The sequence below is a fragment of the Equus przewalskii genome, chromosome 13 (genome assembly GCF_037783145.1).
Source record: "Equus przewalskii isolate Varuska chromosome 13, EquPr2, whole genome shotgun sequence".
Classification (NCBI taxonomy): domain Eukaryota; kingdom Metazoa; phylum Chordata; class Mammalia; order Perissodactyla; family Equidae; genus Equus; species Equus przewalskii.
The window spans coordinates 21,013,180-21,036,603 of NC_091843.1; the positions used below are offsets into that span (position 1 = coordinate 21,013,180).

The window sequence follows — 23,424 nt, forward strand, 5'->3', positions numbered from 1 at the left end:
AGTTCACTCCGTAACTTAAATTTGGCTAACAAAGTCATAGGTGGGCCTGTATAACGGGGGAGCTGTTTCAAGGAACAGTTCAGAAGCACTCATGATTAGCAAACCACTTGGTTATTGGAAATGGATATTCTAAAATGCTGGAGAAGACTTTAAAATCAGTCCTGCTCCTAAGAGACTTAGCTTCTCCCTGGTTTCTACTACTAGTCAATATACTTGGCAAATCTTCCTTCAGACAGAATGGCCAAACCAAACTCCAACCCATTCCTGTCCAAAGCATCATCCTTCTTGTAATCCAAATCAAAGAGGGAGGTAGTGCACACAAACTATGGCTCAGGATGACATGACAAATCCAGCAAGAATATTTAGTACTAGCTGCCACACCAGCATCATTCTGTCTTTCATTTGTGCCCATTTTCATTTCTAATTAGAATTAGAAATTCTAATTCCTTATCACGGCCTGTGGACTTCACTGCCTCCTGTTCTCCCACTAAATCACTCTCCTTCTTTTTCTTTGGACACACCAAGCTTTGAACTTGCAGGTTCCTCTGTCAGGGACACTGTTCCTTGGATCTTTGAATGGGGACAGTTCCTTCTCCAGCTGAACACAGATCCAGGCCCAATGGGAGCCACAAGGCAGGATTCTCTTGTATGGAGCCCACGGTTGCTTTTGGGTGCAATCGGCAAAGGGGAAAAAGGTCATTCATCATTCAGGTCTCTGCTCAAGAGTCACTTCCTCAGAGAGACCTTCCCAGATCATGCTGTTTAAAATAGACCCACCTTCCATCCTAGTCACTCTGTATCCCATTACTGTTTTGTTATATTCATAGCACTTACTTATCACCACCTGACGTTATCATATACACATATCAGTTAGGTTGTTTGCATGATTGTTGTCTGTCTCTCCTCCTCCCTAAAATTTAGCTCCAAGAGAATAGGAGTCTTTTCTATCCTATGCACCACTGCGTTATAAGCACCTAGATTAGCCACTGGCATGTAGTAGATGCTCAATAAATTGTTGTTGAATGAATGAGAAAAACATTTATTGAGGGTTAAGTGTGGGAATATTGGAAAAAACGTGGTCTCTTTCCTCAAGGAACTCATATTCCAATCTCCTGACTCCTCTAACTTTCGATCTCACAGCAGCTGTCACCATAATCCTTTTTCCACTTTTATTTTTACCCCCTATTTCAAAGATCTCCAGGAACAAATACAACAATGAGTCCCCTTCACACTTTTCAGGGCTGCTCTTACACACAGAGTCTCAGTGTCATGCCCTTATCATCCAGTGTTCAGGGCAAGTAGGGTTGCCTGAATCCAACAAATAAAAAGGCGGGCCCACAGTCCCAGATCACGTGGGTGTGGTGCCAGAATGACACTCACCAAATGACCACACATCTGACTTGCTGCTATAGCGATTGAAAGAGAAGACTTCCGGGGATGCCCACTTCACCGGGAATTTGGTGCCTGTGGAACAGGTGTATTGATCATCAAGGACGAACCTGGGGAGAGAGCGGGGGGAGAACATCAGCATGTTCTGGAGGCCTGAGTCCCATTCCTGACACTTTGCTGGCACCACATTCCCCTATTACCTTGTCATCCCAAAGTCGGACACCTTGATGACTTGGTTTTCTCCCACTAAACAATTCCGGGCAGCCTGGAGAGGAGACAGGCGAACAACAGGGAAAAGATAACTGTGGGCGGAGAATCAGAAATTAAGGAGTCTCCTATAATCACGTGCTTTGCTTTTCAATGTGCTTCGTACAAGGGCATGGGGAGCTTTACAGCTGCTATTTAAGCTGCACTAGCACCTGTTGGAAGCCAGAAAGCTGAATGTGTAAGATCCTTTATCAGGATGAGTGAGTTTGGTCTTTTATCTTCATTCCTGGGACCCTAATTAGAAGAGAAATTCATGGTGTTGTCTAACCAACGACATGCTCGAAAGCATCCTGATGTGATAGGATATGTTAACTTTAGAGATGATGTGAAGAAGCCGTCGCCCATTTGACTAAAACAAGAATGTTTTGAGATTGCTAATCCTCTTAAAACTATTCTTTGATTGGGCCAGCCAGGTGGCTCAGCAGTTAAGTGTGCACATTCTGCTTCTCGGCGGGCCGGGGTTCGCCAGTTCAGATCCCGGGTGCGGACATGGCACCGCTTGGCAAGCCATGCTGTGGTAGGTGTCCCACATATAAAGTAGAGGAAGATGGGCACGGATGTTAGCTCAGGGCCAGTCTTCCTCAGCAAAAAGAGGAGGATTGGCAGCAGATGTTAGCTCAGGGCTAATCTTCCTCAAAAAACAAAACAAACAAACAAACAAACAAACCAAAAAAACACAAACTACTCCTCGATAGCGAGAGTATCTGGTCCCCAGTTAATATCACAGAATGTTGCATCGGAAGAACCCTTGGTAACAAAAGACTGCAGAGCGTCTCAAATTTTAATGTGCCCACAACCACATGGGGGACATTTAAAAATGAATATTTCTGCGCCCCAATCCCCAGAGATTCTAGGATGGTTTTAGGACCATCCCAATGTGAATCTGGTAGATCCCTGGATAACATTTTGAGAAAAATTGTCCATTTCCCTCATTTTACCAGGAGGAAACTGAGGCACAAAGAGGTTAAGAAGGAGAGGCTGTTAGCTTCATTTTGGAAGAATGTACACCGAAACTCAGAAAGCGAAAGTTAGAGGCAGGGCTGAGGTTAGAGCCGAGATCTGAGTCCTCATGAAGCACTTTCCCACTAGGACATCCCGGAGTGGGTGGAGGAAGGAAGACATTGAGATGGGAAGGGCGACGGCCTGTGACTTATTATTATTGATTAATGCATTCCTAGCCTTGGTAGCTCTACATTTCAGTGGGTCATGCCCCTTCATCCTGGACCTGTCGCTGTTTGCCCCTCTCCCTCTTACCAGGTCTCTGTGGATGACGCACACCTTTTCCAGGTAGGCCATGCCCTCACACACATCAAGGCACATGCCCAGCAGGGTCTCTGCAGCAAAGAGCCCCCGCTGGTTGCGCAGGTAATCCGACAGGCAGCCGTGTTCCATGAACTCAAACACCAGGCAGATAGGGGCCTGCTCCAGGCACACCCCATAGAGCTGGACCAGTTTGGGGTGAGAGAGTTTCCTGGAGGAAAAAGGCAAGGGGTGAGGTGGCCTAAACTCAGCCTCCCAAAAATGCACCCCCTGCCCAAAACAAAAACGTGCCATTTGAGCCTAGACCTAAAGTATGGCAGGGAGTCACTTGCTGTGTATGAGGACAGATGGAGGCCAGTATGGCTGTCATGTCATGGACCTGAGGAGAAATGGGCAGGAGATGAGTTTGGGGAGTGGGCAGGGCCAGACCGTGGTGAGTCTTACAGACCATGGTGAGGAGTTTGATTTTATTCTCTGTGCCATAGGAAACCAACACTGGATTTGAGCAGGTACAACGTGGCATCAGAGCGGTATTTAAAGAACACAGCACAGAACATCCTCCCCAAGGCATCTTCACGCATCCTTGTTTTGACCACTCACATCATGACTTCAGCCTCCTCTATGAAATCCTCCTCCGACATAGCCCCTTCCTGAATGGTTTTGATGGCAACCTTGTCCTTGTTGAGCCAGTAGCCGAGGTGCACCAGCCCAAACTGCCCGCTGCCAATCTCCTGCACAAAAGTGAGCTCCGAGGGATCGATCACCCATTTGCCTGGAAGAGAGAGAGGGATTTGCACGGTTGCTAAGCAGTAGATATGAGGTAGAGGGCAGCGAGGAGACTGTGTGGCCTTATGTAGAATGTTAGCCTATTGTTACTATCACCCAAAGATGGCAAATGGTATAAGCCCAAGACTTAGAACTGCCATAGATAGATACAATTATTCTTTTTGTCCAAATAATAACATAGGATATGCATTTAAAACGGTGAAAAATGTATGTGGCAGAGATTACGTGGAAAGAGGAAGTAGGATGGCATTACTCAAGATATTATAGAAAGTAAATGAAAGGGTTCTTGTAAGGTCTCAACCATTTTCTACACCTGATTGAAAAATTTTTATTGTCATTTGCCATATGGAGCAAATTTCATTTGAGCTGGTGATTCATTCATTCGTTTATCCATCAAGAGCATCCACTAGGTACGCAGCACTCTCCTAAGCCTCAGCAGGGGTTGGGGGTGAGGAGGTGGATTCCAGAGGACTGGTGCAGAGGTACAAAGCAGCACTGTGCCTGGCACATGGTGGGCTCTCAGTAAATGTTCAGTAAACAAATAAGAGGATCTGAGTCTCAGTTTCCGTGTTGACAGAATGAGTGGATTCACAGTGATCACTGAGATCCCATCCAGCGTGGCCACGTTAGCCTCCTACACATATTAGAATAACTTTATCTTCATAAGGAGGCTGAAGAGGCACTTTCTTTTCCTGACACTGGGTCTGGTACCATAAACAGCTAGATTTCTACCTCTTTGAGGCAGAGACTCAACAGAAAACAGTGCTGAGTACCTATTCTGTGCCAGATATGGTGCTGATTGGGGATGGAGAGCCCACGACAGTGTTTCTCAAAGTACTACTACCCTCTCACCACCTGTGTCAAAATCACCTAGGGTGCTTGTTTAAAATGCAGACTCCGGGACCCCACTATCAAGTTTTGTGTTTTGGTACGTGTTGGGGAGGGTCCGAAAGTCAACATATTTTTTGCTTTTACGAGGAAGATTGGCCCTGAGCTAACATCTGTTGCCAAACCTCCTGTTTTTGCTTGAGGAAGATTGTCAATGAGCGTAAATCTGTGCCAATCTTCTTTTATTTTATGTGGGATGCCACGACAGTGTGGCTTGACAAGTGGTGCTAGGTCCACGCCCAGGATTTGAACCTGTGAACCCTGGGCTGCTAAAGCAGAGCGTGTGCACCTAACCACTATGCCACTGGGCTGGCCCCTGTGAGCCAACATTTTTAATAAGCATTCCAGATGGCTTTAATCCACACTAAAGTTTGAGAACCACCAGTCTAGGAGATGTAAATTTATACCAGCCTTCTTAACCAGCACAATTTGGACCAAGGGATGCAAACTCAAATGCCTTCAGGCTCCAGGCAGATAGTCACAAGTAGGTGAAGCAGTTCCTTAAGACAAGAGGAATAGTAAGGACTGTGGCGCTGGAGATGCATGCCCTGCCTAAAGGTATCAAAAAATTTTAACACTGTGCTATGCAGACAAACACTTCTGGATGCTGCCAGCATATAGCCCTTGCAACGAACCCATTCCTAACGAAATAGATAATACAGAAGTTCTAGAAGATAGGTAGGAACACAATTCTAAGGCATTGTTTTCTAATATTTTTTCCTAATAGCACTTATTAGAGTGCAGTGTACAAAGTAGGTGCTCAATAAACGCTTTATTGACGAACTCTTACCTAAAACCAATGGACAATGATCTGGCCTAGATGAATTGTTGAGTCTCTGCTCATATATACACTTGTCTTACTCACACACATCATAAATGTTCATTTGTGCACACCTTCTCCAGATATACAGTGAACCCGATTTTAAGTCTGGGGAAGAGTTAGACTCATGGAAGGTCCATTCAAAATTTGCCCCAGACCTTTAGGGACATGAGTTGTAGTGCAAATGCACAACCTTCCAGAAGGCTCTGCTCACCGTATCGCAGCCCTGCCGTGACTGGGGCTTTCTGCCTCCAGGAGCAAACTGGATACCGGAGTCTCGTGACCAGGCCTGGGTGGATTAAAAAGTGAAAGTCAGTGGTTAGAGCTTTACTGTAGCAACCGTCTAAGTTAAATCAGTGGGGAAAAATATAATCTGATGTAAAAGCTCCTTTTATTCTGGAAAACAAATCCCAAAGCCCCATCACAAATATTACACCCACCCTGAGAAGAGTCATGAACACATGTAGGGAGGGGGTGAAATCTCATGGTTTTGATAGCAGAATTTGCTACTGGAAAATATGTAATATAATCAAAGATGGGCATCCTTTTCTATTTGTTTATTTAGTTGTTATTTATGGTCAGCTTGTCTGAGATGAAGAAACCTGGCTGGGTGTTCGTCATTTTTCTCCAGGACTCCCTGCGAGGGTCCCCCTCTGGCCTGGTCCTTAGCACTCACCTCCTCCATTGTGTTGGTGATAATTGATGAGGAGAGGGATGGAGTCAAACACATACTTTTCAGCCACATAATATCGCTTGGGGTTCTCATTCGTTTCTTTGATGTGATAGTGCTTGATACAGGGGTTGTTCTCACTTAAACAAACGAAACATAAATGCCGTGATTATGAAGAAGCAATATTTAGACACAAAAATGTTGACTGGCATCAGATTCCTATTAGCTTTGATTTTTACCCCCTCACAAGGATGGCTGATGCATTTCAACTTGTGTGTCAGTCTCGACATGTTGGCCCTGGGTGCTGTGTTAAGAAGGACTCTGAGGCTGCATGTGGACCCAGTTAGAATCAGTGCTGTGATGGATTGGTGATGTTCCTTCCACAATCACAAAATGGGGCATGGTCATGTATGTGCTGCATGTTTGCCTTCCCTGCTCTAAGGATTTAATTAATTGTCAGCATATGTTAAGGAAGCATCTTGGGCCCCTTCATACCTATTTGACTTTGTGCAGCAAAGAGTTAACACAGCAGCCATGACTGCTTCCTTAGAAAGGTCTGGTTGCAAGGGTGGCCCTTGGCTGGCATCTGAGAACTTGGATTTCAGGCGGGCTCTCACCATTCTCTAACTGATAAGGGTGGCCCCTGTGCCGAAATTGTTTGTATCAACAATGGGGTTTATGCTCAATGTCTGCTTTTCATCTGAGAGTCTGGACTTTTGCTATCTGCCAGGCAGAGGGTCCCTACGTGCCCAGCCCCAGTGAAATCCTTGGGCCCTGAGGCTCTCATGGGCTTCCCTGGTGGACACCATTGCACCCCTGTTGTCACAACCTGTTGCTGGAGGAATTTGGCGTGTCCCGTGTGACTCTCCTGGGAGAGGACTCTTGGAAGCTTGCGTTTGGTTTCCTCTGGATTTTGCCTCCTGTGCCTTTGTCCTTTGCTGATTTTGCCTTTCGAGGCAATAAAGCTTAACCTGAGCACAACTAAACGCTGAGTACTGTGAGCCTTCCTGGTGAATCACCAAACTTACAGGTGGCCTTGGGGACCCCCGACATGGACTTTCTTTCTCATTCCTTCTCCATTGTACCTTATGGAGTTGCAGGTCACTCTCACCACTGTCCCCTGGCCATGGCAGCGGTGAGGCCCCTCTGTGACGTGCACTGTGCTCTTTCCCACCCCTGGACAGCCCCGTTCCTCCTGTCTAAACCCTGCTCCTGCTCTGATTCTTGCTCATGTCCTCTTTGCTCAAACAAGTAATCCCTGAGGACAGCTTAATTATTATTTTTCTCTCTTCTCTTAATTCTTACTGGACTTTGGTCATTGCCAAACTGCTTAGTTCTTACTATTTTTCTGATTAGAAGAGAATTTGAGACTTGGAGAGGCTCTTAGACACCCTTTTACAGAAGGAAACAGAGGTCAGGAGTGGGGCAGACCAGCAGTAAGGGTCTTGCAGTTGCCGGCTGGAGCATGAGTGTGGCTTGACTGCTTGAGCTCCATTCCTCAGGGAGGGCCCGTCAACTATTTGAGCCTCAGTCTCCTCCACGTGAAATGAGCACAGTAACTCCTGCTTTCGGGGCCTATTAGGATTGGAAGTGGTCTGTAAAATTCTGGCACACACAGAGTAAGGACTTAATAAGTGGTAGGTAGATTTAGTAACAGAGCCAGAACTAGAACTCATATCTTCTCCTTTCCAGTCGGAAGTATCTTTTCTCTTATTCTATGTATTAAATTATAAACTCATCAAATACAGGTGCAGGTATTTTATTTCTTTAGAACTCTGTACTCAGGGATGCTAATGGGGAAGAGAACCTGGCATCTGGCCCCAGCTCTGTCACTTTCCTGTTAAATGACTTCAGTTCTGTTCTTAATCTCCCTGGTCTTGGTTTTCTCAGGAGGATCAGGGAAAATGTACCCTTTCTAGTGACCCCTCTATTTCTTGTACTCTCTGACGTTGCTGAGCATGCCCCCTTTCTCATCCACCTCAGGACTGTCTCTCTCTGCTTTGCTGACCTTAGCACCATACCTTACGATGGCCTTGGTAAAAACAGACACGGTGTATGTTCCTGGAGTCCTGGAGTCTCGTACCATGAAGGCTCCTTCTTTGCCCTGGAATGGTTAGAAAGAATGGAAGGTTAGTGATCCCAGGGAATCAAGCTCACATATCAAGCTCCACTTCCCTGCCTATGAAAAGAGGAAATACTGTAGGCTAGCCTGGCATAAAGCAGACTTCCAGCAATAATGGCTACCATTTAATTTCTCATTCAACAGATATTTCTTGAGCTCCTACCACGGGTCAGCAACTATTCTAGTGCTGATGTAAGCAGTGAATGAAGATAAATAGACAAGTTCTGCCTTCTTGGAGCTTACAACGTACCAGACTCATTACAGATATTATCCATCCCTAACCACAACACTGCAGTCTAGATGTTATCTTCCTCAACTCACCAATGAGGGTACAGATTGCCAGAGAGCTTAAGTGATTGTCTCACGATCCACAACTAGTAAGTGGCAGACCTGGGATTCGAACCTTGAATGCGGCATGTGAGCAAAGCCCATGCTCATTCTCCTATTCCATGACGCCTCCACTCAACAAATGTCAGAAACCACTTCTCCATTCCCCCAACCGGGAACAACACTTTCTGTCCTGGAAGCTTTGTCAGTTCCTGAATGGGAATATTTTCTTAGGCCCATTCCAGAGGGCTGACTTTGCTGCAGGGCCAAAGAAGAAAGATCAAGAAGCTCCTGGTTGTATGAGGGAGGTGGGGAGAAGGGAGTGTCCTGAGAATGTACCCTTCACCCCTCTGACAATTTTGTCAGCTCTGGTGAAATGAGCACAAGCAAATGGATACACCAGTTTATTCATTACTGGTGGGAATTTTTAAATCTTAACTCTTTTTTCAGTACTTCATATCTAACACTCTGTTCCTACCCAGCTGTGAATCTGTGCTGGTGGGTAACATTTGCAAAACCTATTATTATGATACTTAACTTAGATGTAGTGAGGGCCATGAGTGAAGGCCAGAGATAGACACGAGCCTCGTGTGGAGGGCATATATTTATAGTATATGGAGAAAGCATATACAAGTTAAAAAACAACGTGAGCCCCTCCATCCCCCAAACCCAAAGGTAGGCTGTCTACATATAACAATAAACACACAGAAGGCCATGCTAATCGTCTGAATCCTAGCATCTCAGGGTTAGAAAGAACCTTGTAATGGTTATCCAGCCCAAGGTTACCCCAACCTCAGCAATATTAACATTTTTGGGCCCAGTGATTCTTTGTTGTAGGGGCTGTCCTGTGCATTATAGGATGTTTAGCAGCATTCTTGGTCTCTATTTACTGGATACCAGACATTGTCAAGTGTTCCCTGGGGGACAAAATCACCCCTGTTTGAGAACCAGTGATTTGGTCAAACTCCATAAACCCCTGTGTCCCACACTTTGTTGATTATCACAATCACAGGCACAAAACTAGACAAAATAAAACAACCAACAGCTGACCGTGTTCCACCCGATACCTACACACTCAGAATCCCCAGGATCGGGAGTCTGGTGCCTGAACTTTTTAAAAACTTGCCATGCGATTCTTCTAGACATCCGGGTTTGGTTCTCACTGACTCGACCACACGAGCAGCTTTTACTTATAACAGTCCTGACAAGTAGTCTCTTGTCTCTCAAAACTGTATTAAAAGTTAGAAATCTCATCCTCACACAGAGACATCACCTGCTTCCTCTGACTTAGCCCTAAATCGGCAGGGGTGGGGGACGATTGGCCCTTACGTCATTGTGCATTCTTGTCAAACCCATAGTTTACCACACAAACTTTGTGAAACTCCCCAAACTCTTTGTACCTCCGCTGGGAGTTTCAAGAGTGTGTTTTGAAATTTGAGGGGGGTGGAGGGTGGGAGAATTGCATGAAGGTGGTCAAAAGGTACAGGATCCCAGTCATAGATAAGTTCTGGGGGTATGCAGTACACCATGGCGAGTATAGTTAACAATTCTGTATTGCACCTTTGAAAGTTGCTAAGAGAGTAGATCTTAAAAGTTCTCGTCACAAGAAAAAAGTTTGTAACTATGTGAGGTGATGAATGTTAGTTAAACTCATTGTGTTAATCATCTCACAAGATGTACACGTATCAAATCATTATGTGGTACACCTTAAACTTATTCAATGTTATATGGCAATTATATCTCAATAAAACTGGGAAAAAGAAAGAAATTTGACGCTGAAACCTGAATCTTCAGGTCTCTGCTGTTCCCCTGTGGCCTGCCTTTCCCAAGGCTGTGGGCTTGGCCTGCCCTGGCTCAAGGTGGGGGCAAGAATTGAGGAAAATGCAGGAAGCTACTACATTCCATTTTGTAAGATGTCCTGAAACAGACCTAGCATTCTGTCTCTGTACACACAGAGTTTACTTTAATGACTTTGTATTTCATGAATTTTTGTTAAATTCAAGAAAATGACTTATAGATCTTTCTGGAATAATAGTGCGATCTTGTACCCACATCTCTACAATGCCCTCTGTGCAGAATCTTGGGCATGGGGAGGACAGAGGTGATCTAACCAGATGCTTATTTCCCTTTTCTCAGATCTGAATGTAAGCTGTCCATCCAATGAAATATTAAAGACCCTTTATCTTATGTTTACATATCACCCTTTAAAAAAACTTGATTTTCCAAAAATTAGATTTTTCTCCCCCGTTTGGGTTAGTAATTTATTTAATTTCTGAGGTAAAGGTCTGTGTGACATCAAAAATCCAGATTAGTTCATTAGATTTTAAAATAGCTTTTGAGGCATAATTTACATACCACAAAATTTTCCCATTTTAAGTGTACAAAGTTGTGAAACCAACACCGCAATCTAATTTTAGAACATTTCCATCACTCCCAAAAGACACCTATCTCATCTGTACCCCTGCCATGCTAATAGGCTTTCTGTTTCTATAGATTTTTCTATTCTAGACATTTCGTATAAGCAAAATTCTACAATATGTAGTCTTTTGTGACTGGTTTCTCTGACACTGCGTAATGTTTTCAAGGTTCATCTAAGTTACAGCATGTGTCAGTACTTCATTCTTTTTTATGGCTCAATACTATTCCGTTGTACAGATATATCACATTTGTTTACCCATTCATCAGTGGATGGACGTTTGGGTGTTTCCACCTTTTGGCTGCTGTGAACAGAGAATTGGTGTCTGGATTCTTTTGCTAAACATCATGTTTGTGATATTCATCCATGTACTACATGTAGCATAACTTGTTTTCAAAGTTTTTCCCCTTTTACCAAATATTGAAGCTTTTGCCCCTGCCTTGTTGAAATGTGATGGGTTAAACTCCAGGCATGGACAAACAAAACTTCAGCAGAAGCAGACTTTATCCACATACGTAACTTACTCTAAAGGGTAAGAAACATAGACCAAAAAGACCAGAAATTTATCAACTGTGAACAGGGGAGTGTAAATATCCCTTCTATTTAATTAAGAATGTTTTGTTTGCACTCCCACCAGCAGCGTAGGGGAGTTTCCTTATCTCCACATCCTTTCCAACACTTGTGATTTCTTGTCTTTTTAATAACATGGAGATTTCTTGGAAAATTAAAAATAGAAATACCATATGATCCCGCTATTCCAATTCTGGGTATTTATCCAAAGAACATGAAAGCACTAATTCGAAAAGATATATACACCCCTATGTTCATAGCAGCATTATTCACAATAGCCAAGACTTGGAAGCAACTCAAGTGCTCATCAATGCATGAATGGATAAAGAAGATGTGGGGTATATATATACAATGGAATACTACTCAGCCATAAAAAAGAGAAAGTCATGCCATTTGCAACAACATGGATGGACCTTGAGGGTATTACGCTAAGTGAAATAAGTCAGACAGAGAAAGACAAATACCATATGATTTCACTTATCTGTGGAAGACAAACAGACACCTGGATAAGGAGAACAGATTGTTGGTTAACAGAGGGGCAGTGGCTGGGGGAAGGTCAAAAGGGGTAAAGGGGCACATATGTATGATGACGGATAAAAGCTAGCCTATTGGTCGTGAACACGATGCAGTCTATACAGAAGCTGAAATACAATAACGTAGACCTGAAATTTACACAATGTTATAAACCAATGTGACTTCAAAAAATTGATTTTTAAAATATTGTTGTTGTTATTCTTTCAAAGAAGCCATTATTTTCTTTTTTGAAAAATATTTGTAATCAGAGCAAAGCCCAACTGTTAACAAGAATAATTATCGATAGACATCAGAAAAGAGAGCGGTCCTGTTTGCAGTCAACTCTGCCGATCGTGGGAGGCTCAGAGCTCCTCCTCCATTGCAGTGGCTCTAGGTGCCATTCAGCGATGGGGACAGGAAACTCTGGTTTGGGGCTGAGGCAGCCTACAGTTCTGAGGAAAATGAGGCATCCAGCATGCACCTTACCACCCACTTCCTGCAAAGGGCTCACAGGAAGTCACAGCCACCAAGAACATTGGAGCCTAAAGGGTCTTTGCTCATATCACAACCCAGCAAGGGGGTACTGACCTGTGCAATGCAGCCAGAGGGGGCCCTTGCTCCCTTGGGACATATTCAAAGTCTCAGTCTACCTTTTGCTACTCTATCTAGAAAAATAAAGAAGCAACTAGAGGGGTCGCTGGGTGGTGTACTGGTTAAATTCGTGCATTCTGCTTCTGCTGCCTGGGGTTTGTGGCTTCAGATCCCAGGCATGGACCTACATACTACTCATCAAGCCACTCTGTGGTGGTGTCCCACATACAAAATAGAGGAAAATTGGCACAGATAATTAGCTCAGGGCCAATCTTCCTCAAGCAAAAAGAGGAGGATTGCCTACACGTGTTAGCTCAGGGCCAATCTTCCTCACCAAAAAAAAAAGAAGAAGAAGAAGCAACAATAGAAAAAAATCATGCCAAGGAGGTGAAATATATGGATGGGAGAATAGAACTTAACTCATATGTTCCCTTATTTACTGTGTGTGTGCATGTGTATATGTGTGAAGAAACACCCCAGGTCTGGTCCAGACTATGCCGCTGATTCATGCTCTGAACTTGGCTCCAGTTTACTCCCCTGTAACACAAAGGGATGGATCATATGTTCTTTAAAGAGAATTCTAACTCTAACCGTCTATAATTCTGTGAATTCCAGATGTTTCCTGGTTAAATGTATGAGCTTCAGTTTCCTCACCTGTGAAACGATGTTTGTAAGGTTGTCAGGAGAATTAAAGTGCGTAAAACAGTTCCTGGAATATGATACCAGAACAAGGGCTATTAGAGCTATTGTCAGCTATTATTATCACACACTATGGTATACCATCTGCTGAGGTATTGATCACGTTACTTCATCTGCCTTCATCTGAGGTATGTTGACCATGTTAGGAGTATATGTCTTTCTTTCTGTCCACATGATTTGAAGGTCATCTTACAGAAGACAATCTCAAAGTAGTTGAGTTAACAGTAGTTGCAATAACAGGAGTGATTGCAAAAAAGACTGACCGGTAATTCATAACCTTGTCACCCTGCATCATGCTTTAAGTGTCTCTGACGCATAGTCACTCTTCACTCTGGATGTTGTTCTTTTCTTCTCTTGAAACAAACCCATTATTAAGTCAATATTGCATCTGTAACTAATGGCGTCTTAGAATCATGGAAATATGATAAACCAATGTCTCCAATCAGGTTCCTACTTGAAATTCAGGTCACTCAGTGTATGCAATGCTGTAAGATATGGAGTACCTGCTTGCAAGGAATTTACCCTCTACCTAAACGGGTTAAGATAGAAGATAAACTGCTGAGGTCCAAGGCAGAGTGAGAACAGTGCTATTGAAAATGTAATGACATTGCACCATAAGTGCTCAAAGGTGGGGAAAAACACATTCCATGGCTAGGGAGAGGGAAAGCATGAGAGCCTTCCTGGAGGAGGTGTTACATGAAGAATCAGTAGGATGTAGTAGGAGATGCTTTTCCAACGTTCTCAAACTTGGGTAAGCCCCAGAATCACCTGGGTACTATCTCCAGAGGTTCTGACTGGTGAGGGCTGGAGTCCTGGAATTCGTATTTTTAAAAAGCTCCCCCAATGATGTTCATGACCAGCCAGGCTCTGTTTGAGGTTAGCTCTTAGTTTAAATGCATTTATTAAGCATTTGATGTATTCTTTCATTTAACAAATATTTATTGAGCAACTGCTTTGTCACAGATGCAGTTCTGGCTCCCCAGGTAACAAGATAAAGGGTTTATATTCTAGTGGAGAACTATGTAGGGGCAGACTATTGGGAGCTTTAGTTAATAAAAATGAAAGAATCCATTTTTCACTAATAAAAATGAATCAATCCTTCTCTTAAGGGTCCTAAATTTGTTAGATAAGGAGACAATAAATACACCCGTGAAACAATTGGGCTATTGTTTTAAACAGCACACACTACAGGGACCCACTGAAGTTTCCCCTTTTAGTACCTAACGAGGCAAAGAGGACTTGGGAAAGTAGTGCAGAATATTAGTAAGGAGGAATGTTTCATCTGCGCCAGCAAGCAAAATGTCTTCAAGTGTCTCTCCGAAGGACTGCTGTAAATTGGGAGTCACCTTTAGCTAGTCATTACTGTGGGCTGTTTTGAGTGTTCCACAGGCAACACTTTATGAACCAATGTGTGATTGAAAATAACAGAACTGCGCTTGTTTCAACTCATTATAATTCAGGTTTTTAATTAATTTCACACTCCTCAATTAGTTCTTATTAGTCAAGCTTTACTATGTCATCCAATGACATAGGTTGGGGGAACCAGGAGCCAAGCTGGCTGCATATGCATCACAAGTTTGACTTGAAAAATACAGATTCCCAGGAACTAACCCTAGAAAGTCTGATTCTGTAGGTCTGGGGTGGGGCCTGGGAATCTGTGTTTTTGAAAGTTTCCTACTGATTCTAATGTGTGGTTTATTGGGAACTGCAGGAAATGATTAAGCGCTGAGTTGATGGGGAACCAAGGAAAAACCAGAGTCCGGTAATGACTCAGCTCCACTCTTCTTTCTCCATGAAATCTTTCTAACTCCTCTAGAGTCTTCTCTGAGCTCCAAAACCAGCGAAAGACTGCCTCATATCCTCTAGCCTGTTCTTCAGAGTTTGTCTTGTTTCCCAACAGATTCTAAAGCTCATGAAGGTTAAAGATCCTTTTTTTTTTTTCTGAGGAAGATTCGCCCTGAGGTAACATCTGTGCCAATCTTCCCCTATTTTGTACTTGGGTCACCACCACAGCAGGACTGCTGAGGAGTGGTGTAGGCCTGCGCCTGGGAACTGAACCTGGGCCCCTAAAACAGAGTGCACTGAACTTAACCCCTAGGCCATGGGGCCAGCCCCAAAGATCCTGTCTTAAGCACCCCTAAGTGCTTGGTCCCATGCTCAGCAAAATGGTAAGTAAGGTATGTGGGTTTATACTGAGAAATTCTAATGAAGGAAATGGTGTAGACATACCATAATTGAAATGGGTGCTAATTGAGACGGCCAACATAATATACACTGCCTGTTACACATCCCTCGCTGGGAAATGCACAAAGTCTATTGAGGAATCCATAAACAACTGAATTTGCTCTCTTTGATGAGAACAAGCTGCCCGAGGGCAGAGCATCTCACCTTGTCCTTTTTGCTAGCTGCCTGCTAATCAGCAACTTACCCAAAGGAGAAAAACAAAGTTCACTGCTCCCAAATGTGACTGTGGGTTTTCCTTCTCCCCTCTGCTTTTCCTCTTACGGAAATTATATTTTTGTCTTTGATAGAATGAATCAATCTATTACCAGCTTCCTTTACACGAAAGTAAATAGCAGGTTAATAATTAACTCCATGCCTTTTAAATTATTCTTTAACAATATTTATCATCCCTCCACCTTCCCATCATAGCCTTTCTTTCCCTTCCTGACATCTTTCCAGGTCCCCTTCTCTAAGGCTCACTCCTAACCACTATCCAAAAGAATGGATGGTTTGGGTGACCAACTGTCCCAGTTTGCCCAGGACCAAGGTGGGGAGGTGCCTTTTGGGACACAGGACTCTCACTTTTAAAACCAAGACAGTCCCAGGCAAACCAGGATGAGTTGGTCACTCCAGCTTCATTCCATGAAGGAGAGATTTGCAGTTTCATTTAAGATTCTTAAAGATAAGAAATACCTTCAAACCGTAACTAGAAAATGGCATATGGGGAAACGGCAGGAATACGGTTGGCATTTTGGCACAGGGAGACTAAGGCTTCTATCAACTCATGCCTGTGGGTTACTGGTCTCACAGGTAGGGTCAGTGCCGGGCATTGGTCATTAACATCGTCTGAATATTAAACTCCCCTGGAGAGATTTTTCTCTACATTGCTAACGCCTGGAAACTACAAACTAGAGATTCTGATTTAATTAATCTGGGTGAAGCCAGGTATTGGAATTTTTAAAAATGTTTCCCAGGTGATTCAAATATGCAGCCAGGCCTAAGAACCACTGCTCTAGACATATGTGCTGATAAATAATTGATTGCTCTGTGGAAGGCTTTCTCTTGATACTTCCATGCATTTGGTTTCTCTGCCAGAGCCATAAGTGCAATTTTCAACGCTACTCAAAGTGTGGTGTGTGGATGGGCGCCAGTCAGCAAATCATTACTGATCTACCAACAGACAAAAGGAGAAATTGAGAGTAAGCATTTAGAAACCTTTTATGGCAATCAGAGTCAAGTTATGTTTAATGAATCTAATAATAATAATAATAATAAATTGGACTTGCATTTTTTATGTCTTTGCTTCTCTTTTAGTTTTTCCTACTAATTCATTTTTATTGTATTTTGCAAAATGTAAATCCCTGACAAATTGGAAATTAAAAACAAACCACAAAAAGTGATCCATCATCACAGATATTTTGAGAGGCACTGCCCTAGGATAACAAATGATCTTCCAGTCCAGGAAGAGAGGGTTCATCGTGGGCACCAATCAATAGGTGGCAGCTGCCTGAAACACTGTGTTGAAAAGAACCCCAAGGCCATCAATTATGATGAACGGTGTCAGCTGTAAGACCAGAAGCAGAGGGTGGCAATGTGACTACTGGGTAATTGTCATCCCTGATTGAGTCCGATGCTCATCTTGTACTCATTGAGAAACTGAGGCCCAGAGGAAGAAGAGATGTCCCCAAAGACACACACTGAGTTGGTGACAGATCAGGAACCAGGACCCAGTACTTTGCCCACCACACCATGCTTTCTCTCTTCTCATCCCCCTCTCCCTTAATCCTGATGTCCCTGGGTAAGATCAGTCCTGCTCCTCACGCTGCATGGATCTTGAGAACTGTTGCTTGAAAAGTAAGTTAAAACAAGTGCTGTACTTCCCCTGCACCCACAGGCTAACCAGGCAGAATCTGAGTCACAGCCCCGCCTGACCTTGCCAGAGAAATAGGCAGAGAAGACTGGCCCCGATGGATCCCCGGGGTCAGCCATCACAGCTGGAAAGAATACCGCGCCTGTGGTGACGATTGCATGTCAACACCAAGGCCTTTGACCCTCCCTAGGCTTGTGCTGTTGTATGTGAGTCCTGTAAATCACAAAATATTTTTACACGACACAAAAACCACTGTTAACCCAATATATCAACTCATCGCATTGGCATATACCACAGCATGGCTGAAAGAAAGAGCACAATTCGTTTTATTTTAAAAGTCAAAAGGCAGGTTAGAGAGACTTACTGTGTCCAAAAGAAGTTTTTCAGCTTTGTCTCGGCTGATACTCTTATTGTACCACCTGAAAGCAAGAAAAAGTTGTATGTCAATGACATTTTAAAACTTTTTAATATTTTATTATTTTTTTATAAAAAAAGAAAATCTAAAAATTTCTTTTTATGAGAAAATCTGAGATCCAACGTGGTGAAGAAACTTGCCCATGGTCATATTTTATTATTTTATTATTCACCTATAAAAGATAACTAATGCCAGAAAATTGTTTGGTCATTTTCTGTTTCTACCAGTGCTTTCAAACTCAAAAATGAAGCCAGGAACCATTTCCAGGTAATAAAATGTTTAATTGGAAGGGGATAAATGAATCAGAATTGATAAAATATTGATAATTGTCAAAGCTAACTTCTGGATAAGTGGAGGTTCATTTATATTCTTCTCTCTACTTTTGCGCATGTTAGAAATCTTCCACAATAAAATTCTAGGAAACATTTATCTTCTGCTCCATTTCATAAGTCAGTGGGTGGTTTTAAGTAGAATGATGTTAGGGCAGCTATAAAAACTTAGTACAAATTTGAATATATAGAAAATATCCTTCAAAAACAATTGCAATATTTTCCTCTTTGACTGGTTTTCAAGATCTTCTGCAAAGCAGTTACATTATTTTTATAATTTTGGTGTCTGGTGAAAAAAACAACTAAAAAGTGGTAAAGAAGAACATGAGTGATTTTTAGAGATAAAGTGTTTGGACGTTATTGTTAACACCGGAGTCACAGCCTACCTCCCTGGCCACTTAGTACATAAGAGGAGATAGAACCAACCTCAGCTAACAATCAGTTTTGGAAACTAATAAACCCAGGAGGAGAGAAGTTCTGGGTGGGGAATGAATACCGCTTATGCAACTTGTTTGGCTAGGTGAGAGTGGCCATGAATAAAGGAATTAGTGGATCCATCTGAGCTTTTGAATATCATACAATTGAATGGTACTTTACACCTCAATGGGCTCTTAGAGCTTATCTAGTTGAGGGCTGGCAAATATGCTCTATTTCATGTGCAAACTCTGATCAATTAATAGTGCTTGCCTAGAGCTGTGCGTCTGGGCTCAGCGGGTGTGTCCCTATCTAAGAGTGATGTGTGCCCTGAGTCCAGGCAGGGGGAGGGAACGTCAGCAAGAGTGCCATAATTTGCTTCCTTCATCTTGTCTGACCCTTCATTTTAAGGAAAAGGGATCTGAGATCCAACCTGGTGAGAAAACTTGCCCAAAGTCATGCCCCTAAACTAAGACAGGAGACCTGAAGCCAATCAATGGCTGTGGGTTTACCAGCCTGTGATCACATTTTTGAGTTCTTATTGCAGATATCAGCTGAAACTAGACAATATTAAGTTCAAGGATAAAAAATTATATTGCGTATTTTTTATATACCTAGATAAATACTATCTGGACATTTGTGAGCCATTTTATTTTCTAGCCAAGAGACTATATCTGAAAAATGCAAACTGACAGTGCACAGAAGAAACAGGGCTCACAGACTGTTTTATTTGTGTAGTATAGTGTTTTACTTTAAAAATGACTTAAAATACCTTCAGAAAGGAAATATACTTTTTCATTTTTTGGCCCCAGGCTCCACCATTCCCTATTGCTTTATACTCTGTTGGAATTTTGAGTTTGCCCCCTCTATCGTAAATGAAGAGATTCTGATTAAAAGCGAAAACAAACAAACAATACTTCCTAGCCTAGGGATCCTTTGAAATAAATGCTTATTTTTCCTGAAGGCATTGACTGTAAAATAAAATTATTTTATTTTATTTAAGCCTATCTCATATCTGTTTCATTGCAGTTCAATTGTTCTTGGAACTGATGACTCTTCTGTTAGCTGAGGGAGGGACTACTCTCACATATTTGATCAAAACAAGTCTCAGGTTGAGAGACTTTTCAGAAAATGATAGCTCTTCACTACAGAATCTATGAGAATTTCAGCAACAAAGAACTTGACTGAATTTGAACTAGTAAGAACCCAAACGAATAAATAGAAGTCTTCATTACCTAGTATTCTTCAGCGCTGGTATCTTATATATTCACATAAACATTTTTTATTTTTAAAGAATTTCAAATTTACAGAAAAGTTATAAGATATTATAAAAGAACTTCCACATACACTTGACCTAGTTGAACCAATTGCTGACATTTTACACATTTGCTTTACCATTCCCTCTAGATAGATAAATATATTTTTTTCTGAGCCATTGACAATAGATGTTTACTCCTAAGTACTTCAGTATGTATTTCTTAGAAATAGAATATACACTTACATAACCATAGTACAATTACCGAAATCAGGAAATTTAACATCGATACAATACTATTATCTAATTTCAGCCTTTATTCAAATTTCATCAGTTGTCCCAATAATGTGTTTTGTATTTTTTTTTTTGTGGTTCAAGACCCAATCCAGGATTACTAGTGCATTTAGTTACCACATCTCTTCAGTTTCCTTTAATATGGACCAATTTCTCAGCTTTTCTTATCTTTCAGGATATTAACAATTTTGAAGAGCGTAGGCTACTCATTTTGTTGACTATCCCTCAGTTTGGATTTGTCTATTATTTCCTCATGACTAAGTTGAGGTTATGCATGTTTGGGCCGGAATATCACAGAGGAGATGTTGTATCCTCATCAGTGCATCCCATCGAGAGACACATGTCTGTTTGCCCATTATTGATCACTTAGTTAGGATGGGGTCTACCAGATATTTCCACTTTGTTATTAAGAAGTGATTTGTGAGAAGATGCTTTGAGACTATGTAAATATCAGACCGTCACCCTCTGGTTATGACATTTACTGAAGATTCTTGCCTGAATCTGTTGATACTTTAAGTTACAAAATGGTGATTTTTAAACTTTATCATTCCTTCTACCTTCATTAGTTGACACTGTACTATAAGAAAGAGCTCTCTCTTCTTGTTTGTTTGTTTGTTTACTTATCTAGTGAGGTATTTCTTATGGATTCTTATTTTATTCAATGGATTGTATTCCATTACTGTCATTATTCATTTTGATACTCATTGTCCCAGATTTGAGCAGAAGGAGCATTTTTAAGCTGACTTCTGTGCTCATTTGACATGCCACATCATTTAAAAATTTGGGGAAGGGTACTTCTTTACTTTTTGGTGCAAGAAGACAAGATGTTCCAAGTTCACCTTACTCTTACCCTGTCCCAACTCTGGATCCCCAAGCCATTTCTCCGAGAAGTCTTGGTTCTTTTTAGTGGGAAGTGTTATTTAGAAACCGAGATCTGGGTGTGCACATTGCTACTGTGGTGTTATTGCTTCTGAGTCTTTCACCAGCTGAGCTAGGAAACACATGTACATGGTGAGTACTTGGTGCACTACAATTGGATCTTATTAAACATTAGGTAGTTCTGTAAAAAGTATATCCATGTGAACTCTTATAGCTTGAAATAAATAACACAAGCTAAGCAGATATTTAATATCTATTTGTCTGTTACTTTGTTATTGGGAGTATTGCAATGAACCAAGTTTTAAATCAGTTTATATTTGATCCAGTGTTCATAGTGTTTTTTTCCTTCTCAAGTAAGACCAGTATTTCTGGGATTCCCAGAAGAACTTTTTTCCTCTTACTACTATCTGTGCAGGCATCTGAGAGTCATCCCTCTGATAAAAGGGGAGGTGAGCACACCCTCTCCCTTTTCTTATTTAAAGTGCTCCTTTACTGTTTATTTAGGGACCAGAGTATAGGGGAGAAGAAATTGAGTCAAGAAGAGAAAATGCCTGGTAATTTGATAATCAACCAATGATTCCCTCCTAATCTAAGGAGGACTCCTTAGTAACATTTTTGGAAGACAAATAAAATATCTTACTCATAGGTTTCCAGGTTATTTGGCGACTTTTCCACCAGATAACTGCTTGGTACATATCCTTCATGCCTGTTAAAAGGGAAATTAGTGTTTAGACTGATATAGAACCAGTTTTCACATCTCCATATTTTAGGTTTAATCCACTAAAGTCATTTGAAGATGGGAGAGTATTGGGCATTCTGAATAAGAGATTTTAAAGTTTTAGAATAAAAGAATTGCTAAAAATAACAACCTGCTATCTGTTAAAGACTATAGATTTCACACTTAAAATATAAACCATAATAAATAAGAAGTGGCTATTTCACTTAAAAAGCTATGCTTGCTATTCTCCTCATCGTGAAATTTCCTCTACCGGAAAAAAAGATTAACGTTCAGTCTCTATTTTCTATAACGAAACATATTTTTTTGTGTGTGATAATCATTATTTTTTCCACTTTAGTGCTACCATTTTATAGTCAGGAAACCAAAATAATTAAAATATAAAAATTTGCTTTCCAACCACAGGTCCCAAAAGATGCTGCCAGTCAGCATTGTAAGCTTGTAATTCAAAGCCTCCCTGATATTTTTTTGTTGATTGAACTCCTTTGGACATAAATGGTAAAACATGAGAACAAAAGATAAAGTCATGCTGGATTTGGGGATGAGAGTTTCTTTTGAGCAGGAATAAATAATTGCGCATAAACAAAGACATATGGATAAAGAGACTAACAAGAACATCAAAATACTTTACATTTGTGTGTAGCTTTGTACTTTTCAAAGCACTTTCACATTCATTATCACATTTGATACTGCAAGGTGCGAATAGTGCCCCTTCCAGTCTCCTGGCCTCAGGCTCCGCACCTGTAGAATGAGGGACCTAAACTAGATTTCACATAAAATCCCTCCAGACTCTACTAATCTATAAAAAGATGCCTGAGAATTCTTGCTCTTTACCTCACAAAGTGTTTTAACAATTTTTGCATAACAAGGCCATTTTTCAATCCAGTGGTTATGTTTAATGGGGAATTTGTAATCTATTTCACAGAATTGCTTTGAGGAGTGAAGAAATAAAAACTGGAGAATCCAAATATGGGATGATGCTCTCATATCTTGTGCCCTTGGCTGACATGGCTAGTCAGGTATGGCGTGCTCTCTTCAAAGAGTTGGCCATTCAGCCTCAGAATCATCCTTGACGTGGTGCTCAAGGCAGTCAGTGCCAATTGATGGGTGTTGACTTGTTCTGAAATTTGCTATTTCTTTTATATCTCTCTTTTGGAATTCCTTTTAATTACGTCGTTTTTCCCACACCATATGTTTACAATTGTATTAATAGGTCAAATACTATTTTTGCTTTTGAATAGAATAACTGCATTTTAAAATGCCAACCAAAGCTGGGTTATGTCCGCAAATAATAATTCTCTTCACTTGTATGTGGATACAGAATTTGCAAAGCCCTTTCACTTTCATCATCTTATAGATTTTTCTCCACACTGTGAGATAGGCAAAGCTGATATTAGCATCTGCATTTTACAGGTAAGGAAATGGATTAACAGAGGTTAAGTGACTTTTCCAAAGTGATGCACAACAAGAGCAGCCGATACTAAAATGCAAGTCTTCTGTCTCTCCATCTTGAGTACTTTGCTCTATACCGCACTATTTCAAAGCAAACTGGGGAAATTCCCACGGTGCTGACTGGCTTCTGGGGTGTCCTCTTCTATGCCCTTTGAAGTGCAGAGTTGAACGTTTCCACAGGCCACTGAACAAAGGGCAAACCATCATTTGGGGAAGTGAGACCTAGGAGAAGAAATTTC

General features: G+C 41.7%; 1 protein-coding gene across 2 annotated transcripts in view; it reads right to left on the reverse strand.

The window, feature by feature from the left end:
* The window catches only part of ITK (IL2 inducible T cell kinase), a 66,380-nt gene that overhangs the window by 7,381 nt on the left and 35,575 nt on the right, over positions 1-23,424 (reverse strand). Inside the window, exons 7-15 of one of the 2 annotated variants that reach the window (XM_008514945.2) lie at positions 21,638-21,703; positions 17,776-17,830; positions 8,102-8,184; positions 6,087-6,220; positions 5,625-5,699; positions 3,517-3,688; positions 2,935-3,127; positions 1,590-1,654; positions 1,381-1,499 (exon numbers count right to left, since the gene is read on the reverse strand). In XM_008514945.2, the coding sequence (XP_008513167.1) occupies positions 1,381-1,499; positions 1,590-1,654; positions 2,935-3,127; positions 3,517-3,688; positions 5,625-5,699; positions 6,087-6,220; positions 8,102-8,184; positions 17,776-17,830; positions 21,638-21,703 (962 nt within the window). Of the gene's footprint in view, positions 1-1,380; positions 1,500-1,589; positions 1,655-2,910; positions 3,128-3,516; positions 3,689-5,624; positions 5,700-6,086; positions 6,221-8,101; positions 8,185-17,775; positions 17,831-21,637; positions 21,704-23,424 lie in introns of both variants that reach the window. The other variant, XM_008514935.2, reaches the window with a different exon arrangement.